Source organism: Lactuca virosa, chromosome 9 (assembly GCF_052849685.1).
Source record: "Lactuca virosa cultivar CGN04683 chromosome 9, Lactuca_virosa_CGN04683_v6, whole genome shotgun sequence".
NCBI classification, from domain to species: Eukaryota; Viridiplantae; Streptophyta; class Magnoliopsida; order Asterales; family Asteraceae; genus Lactuca; species Lactuca virosa.
The window spans coordinates 93,400,868-93,406,527 of record NC_136434.1 but is presented as its reverse complement, the minus strand read 5'-3'; the positions used below and the strand labels follow the sequence as shown (position 1 = coordinate 93,406,527).

The 5,660-nt window shown below is 31.3% G+C and overlaps 1 protein-coding gene across 1 annotated transcript; it reads right to left on the bottom strand.

Annotated features, from left to right (window-relative positions):
- Positions 1-468: 468 nt before the first annotated feature.
- LOC145137452 (jasmonate-induced oxygenase 2-like) lies at positions 469-5,362 on the bottom strand. Its single transcript, XM_079071583.1, has 3 exons — positions 4,763-5,362; positions 895-1,225; positions 469-809 (listed from the first exon to the last, which is right to left on the bottom strand). The coding sequence occupies exons 1-3, from the start codon at positions 5,260-5,262 to the stop codon at positions 561-563; spliced, it is 1,080 nt and encodes a 359-aa protein (XP_078927709.1). The 5' UTR covers positions 5,263-5,362; the 3' UTR covers positions 469-560.
- Positions 5,363-5,660: the final 298 nt, after the last annotated feature.

The following is a 5,660-nucleotide window of genomic DNA, read 5'->3' as shown; positions in this document are numbered from 1 at the left end:
TCAATTTGAGGATTCCTCGGGCAAAGCCGAATAAGGGTTTCAGGTTCCTAACGGTATGAGAATTTTTTCCATCCTTTCTAAAAAATACAATCGAAATAGTTTTTTTTTTTTTTTTCCAAAAAAGTAACCATTTTTCAAATGGAGTCCATTTTGATATTATAGTGATTATCCATAACTTATAACATTGAAGTTAATAATTTTGTTAACACAGTTTTGAACAAACATGGTTTAAAAGTGATCAAAACCTCCGACTTTGGAGAGATGATCGGCGCCTTTAAATTCTTGCAAGCCCTTGTTGATTAGTGCATGTAAGTCAAAGAACCGAGGAGCTAGCAAATACTCATATAGAAGATGTATCAAATCATATTTCTTTTTTGTTCGAAAGCAATGTCGGTAGAGAGAAAAGACAAAAATGGATGCAACCAGTTTATATATTCAATTAAATAGTTTTAAATTTATCGTACATGTTGAAATAATACGGCATAGAAGTGATCCAAGAGTCCACACTAAAAGTAATATGAAAGTTTTTTAACATGGAATAAGCATATGCGCGCAGATTGTCAGTGTTGACATTTGAGCGACTCAACTTGTGATTTCCCATGAAGACCATTTAACCTGATGAAAGTACGATACTCATTAAAAGTCATGGGATGGTACAAGGCAGGTTCATCGCCTGTTACTAGCTGCTTGGCTGGCTGAATAGGAACATCTCCCCTCGGGTTGTAGAAGAAGGCTAATGAGACTCGCTCTTCATTTGAATTAACAATCACACGATGCTCTACACTCTTGTACTTAGCATTGCTTAGAACCTTTAATTTCTCAACCAAAATACAAACAAATAAAGATCATATATAAAAAATGTATGTGAGTTCATATACAGATATAGAGCAATACCTGAAGTTGATCCGCAAGGTTTACAATGAAAGCATTAGGGATTGGCTTAACTGTGACCCAAGCATCATCTTTACGGACTTGTAGGCCATAAACATGATCATCAGGCAGCAAAATGATGATACCACCTGGATCAGAATGTGGTGAGATTCCCAAAGTCAAATCCGGCTGAGGGCATTTTGGGTAAAAATTAACTCTCAGTGAAGCCGAGATTTCATCCCCTCCAAATGCGTTTTGAAGATAATCCTCTTCTAATCCAAGGTTCAGAGAGAAAACTTTCATCAATTGTCGACATAGTTTCACGACTTCATCATTGTACTCGGCCACCATTTTCCTACACATCAATTTAAAGATTATGTCATTCGTTGATGGTACCAGATAAAGTTTTGACCATATGCATTGAAAAACATGCACCATTTAAGTTAAAACACCATCTACGTAGTAGCTTCACCCATGGACCACTAAAATGGTGGCTTTTCAAACCAAGAAATTAAACAAGTGTATTATTTTGTATTGAACGACCATTATCAATCAAAGATCAGATCTTCATTATTTATGACATTATTGAAATTGTGTGTACATTAAATGACCCCATTCAACTAAGTTGACATATTCTTATTGGGAAGATCAAAGTAAAAAGCATTACGAAATTTGGGTGCAAACATTTTTAGGATAGATCGGAAATATCTCTTGTTTTTATTATAAGACCGCTACTGGTTTTGAATAATATAAATATATGCTTCATCACAATTTCTTTACAATATATTACGTAAAACTTTTTTAGATGTACTAAATTAAAAGTCACATTATGAAGAGCAAAAATATCGTATAAAAAGTATGACTTTAGCCATTCAAAATATGATAGTACTGATAGCATACAGAAATAAGAAATAGAGATGGATTGCTTCTCATAAGTAATATAATAACTTGATAAATGTTAGTATATAAAAAGACATTTTTAGGTGATAAACTGATAACTGATACAAATAAATGATATAACATTTAATCTTTATTGATAATTTCAATCATATTTAATAATAAGTTAATTATTTCTTTAAAAATAATTAAAAGTCAATATTGGTGGGTTAAACTCATAGTTGTTAAGATCCGATTTTGATATTAAATCTTACAATTTTAAGATTCTACAAACAAAAAACGATCCAGATATCAATAGGATCTAACTGAAACAAGATCTATAGTGGGATCTTAAGATTCCGACTAGGATCTTAAGATCTTAACACGATCTAATTTCACTTCTTTAGTTTTATTATATAGTCGAGCTTCAAAAATTCTTCCATTTAACTTAAAATCAAGCATTGTAAGTTGCAAATCCTCATAGATCATCATCAATTCATCATTTCATCTCACATTAGGTAGTTACACTCATGATATTTCATTTGTGATCTTAAGGCTTTAGTTGTAAATCATAATGATCTTGTTTCTTTTTGTAATTAACATGTTTTCTTTCAAATTTTTATGGTTTACAATAACAAAAATCATGCTTCATGTTAAAAAGTTAATGTTCACTTTTAATCGACATCAAATTATAATATATAGTGTACACCCAAGAGCTTACGAGCAAACTTTAATATAAGTTCATTCTGGTAGGATCTTCCGATCTCGACTCGATCTTGCAAAATAGAAAACGATATTGGATAAGATCCCCATCTCGACAACCTTAGTTAAGCCAATCCTTTTATGTTTCATAAAAATTTGCATTCATTTCCCTCTATAATTTTGGGCAAATCTGGACATATGCTATAACCCAAACACCAAAAATCTCATTTTTAGTCCATTATAATTCAAAAATGATTATTTGTTGTGTCAAAGTAGTGTAAAAGAATAATAAAAATTGATATTAATTAATCTTTAAAGTCATTTTGACGTTGAACTTCATTTGTAAAGTTTAGTCCTTCAAACTTGAGTTTATGTATATCTAGTTAATTGAATTATATAAGTACATTTTACATATAATATTTGTTACTTGTAATATTATGCTAGCTGTATTAATTAATTATATTTTTAGAATAACCAATGAATATTATTAAACCTAAATTAGTAAGAAACTAGCAGAAAAAATAATTATATCATGTTTAATAAAAACAAATTAAGATATTACAACAAAAAGTATTATAGACAAATTTGTACAAAATTAATAAACATAAGGGGTATTTTTGAAAATTTATATAAATCAGAAAAATAAAAAGAATATATTTAGAATATTATTTTATTGTAAAAAATGGTGCAAGAATTTGGATGTGCAAAAATAGTAAAGAGCAGATAAGTATTTTTGATTATTTTATTAATTGAAGTAAATAATTTGTTTTAACTAAAAAATCAAACTTTCAAAACATTCTATATAAGGAAACAAGCTTTACATTTTTCATTTAAGGTAAACCAAACTAGGGGTGAGCATGGTGCGGTTCGGTGCGGTTTTTGGCTAAAACCGAACCGAAAATCGCAACTTCGGTTTTTTGAAATTTAGAAACCGCACGTTCGGTTTTTATGCGGTTCGGTTTTTGCGGTTTTTATTGCGGTTTTTTACGGTTCGGTTTTTTTGCGGTTTTTTGTTAGTTTTTTTTTTTTTTTTTTTTTGCCTTTTTACTAAAACTCAAGTAACTCAGAGAGTTACATTGACTCAAATGAGGAGTGCTAAACATTTTTTGGAAATAAATTGATACCACCACCTCTTAGTTTGAAATCAAATTACATAACCACTCATCCAACATGTTTCTAATGCTTGAATATAATACAAATTTAATATAATATTTGTTTCACAGGTACATGAGATAATATCAATTAATGTATTCATAAAAATGATACTATCACTAGTACTCTTCATATTTAAATGTTAAAAAATGCAATAAACATTATTTGTTATTGTAATTACCACTAAATGTATGCTTAAAAATATACAATCATCATCCGATAGATAATATATATATTTATATTTATAGAAATTTTAATTGTCATAAGTTCTTGGTTTTTACAAATATCAGCACTTAATATATATATATATATATATATATATATATATATATATATATATATATATATATATATATATGCAGTGCGGTTCGGTTTTTTGCGGTTTTTGCGAGATTAGAAACCGCACCGCACCGAGTATTTTCGGTTTTTGCAAAACTAAAAACCGCACCATCGGTTTTCATTTCGGTTTCGGTTTTTCGGTTTCGGTTTATACGGTTTTTTCGGTTTTTTTGGTTTGCGGTTTGGGTTTTGCTCACCCCTAAACCAAACTGTAATTTTCTTTTTCTATTTTGGTTGATGGTTTTGGTGAAAAAAGTTATATCAAACTCAATATAAAAAAATTATCTTATCCACTAATTATCGGATTATCGGTTACCCAAAATCGGAAAGCAAATAAAATCTGTTTACCTTAAATAGGTATTCTTAAGACCCGTTGTCTTAAAACAAGAAAATAAATTAATAAATATATCTAATTCGATAACATTTTTTCGTCCAGTTAACCCTATAGCTTTTAGCCTAAAAATAAGACAAGAGAAGAAAGATAGATAAACATATAAGTTAAAATGAGACTACTGTGAATGACAATACTTAATTAGAGCACTATCTATAAGCTAGGTGATGCTTAGACATGACTGAGAACATTCTAACTAGCATTATTTGGATCAAACACATATTCTTTTTCCATTAAACCAATAAAAGATTTAGAATGATATAACTTTAATTCAGGACCTTATTATAAATCTTTAAATATATAAGTTTGGACTTATATAGTTATATATAGAGTAAAAAAAACATGTAACATGTGGAGGCCTGCTCCATACGTTAATACCAGAAAAGAGACAGAACATGCAAAATTATAGAACACTCGTTTTAATGATCTAACCTGCAAGATGCTGGCTGAGCTGGCCACCTACGTTCATTTCTAACTGAAGTTGGGTGGCAGTGAAGGAAGAAGTAATCACTCCAATCCAATTTCGCACCTTTCTCCACCCCAAGACGGCTGCCGTAGCCCTCGTAGGTGGCCGGAGAGTTGGCATACTCCTGTTTCACGTCTAAAGGTAGATGGAAGAACTCCCGCCAGATATTCCTTGTTGCCGCCATCAGATGGTGGCTGACACCATGGTTGATGACCTGGAAGAAACCCCACTGGCGGCAAGCGTCTGAGATGAGATTCAATGTTGTTTGGCGTAAGGTAGGGTTACTGGTGTCAATGTTAGCGAGATCAATAACAGGAATGTTGGCTTCTGTTGACCGGAGGTCATGGGCGTAGGGCCGATCGTATATTGGTTTAACGTAGCACTCAGGAATAGAGTTTATTCCGCTGTCTGAGACTGATTGAACTCGCACAACAGGTTCGGGCCAGCTTTGCAAGATGCTTACCATATCTGTATAATGGCTATGGGTTCTCGATCTTACCGCCGTGAAAACAGAAAAAGATGGTCCTCCTCTACAAAAACAATGACTTCAATCGAATCTATATATAGAAATTAGAGAACGTTGACGCCACAAATTAAATGCTCTCTCTCTCTCTCTCTCTCTCTCTCTCTCTCTCTCTCTCTCTCTCTCTCTCTCTCTCTCTCTCTCTCTCTCTCTCTCTCTCTCTCTCTCTCTCTCTATATATATATATATATATATATATATATATATATGTTCAGGTTCATTTTAGACCATACTAATTTTGTGAAACGCAATATAAAAATAATTTTAAAATGCAAAATAAAAGAAAAAATTCGAAATTTCTTTTTTTTTTAATTATTATTTTCGTCATTTTATTTACCTAA

Excerpts from the sequence above, each read along its gene's own strand:
- LOC145137452 (XM_079071583.1), bottom strand. The coding sequence starts at position 5,262 with ATGGTAAGCATCTTGCAAAGCTGGCCCGAACCTGTTGTGCGAGTTCAA. Across the intron at positions 1,226-4,762 it reads GCTCAGCCAGCATCTTGCAG|GAAAATGGTGGCCGAGTACA; the intron begins GTTAGATCATTA and ends ATTGATGTGTAG. Across the intron at positions 810-894 it reads ACCTTGCGGATCAACTTCAG|GTTCTAAGCAATGCTAAGTA; the intron begins GTATTGCTCTAT and ends GAGAAATTAAAG.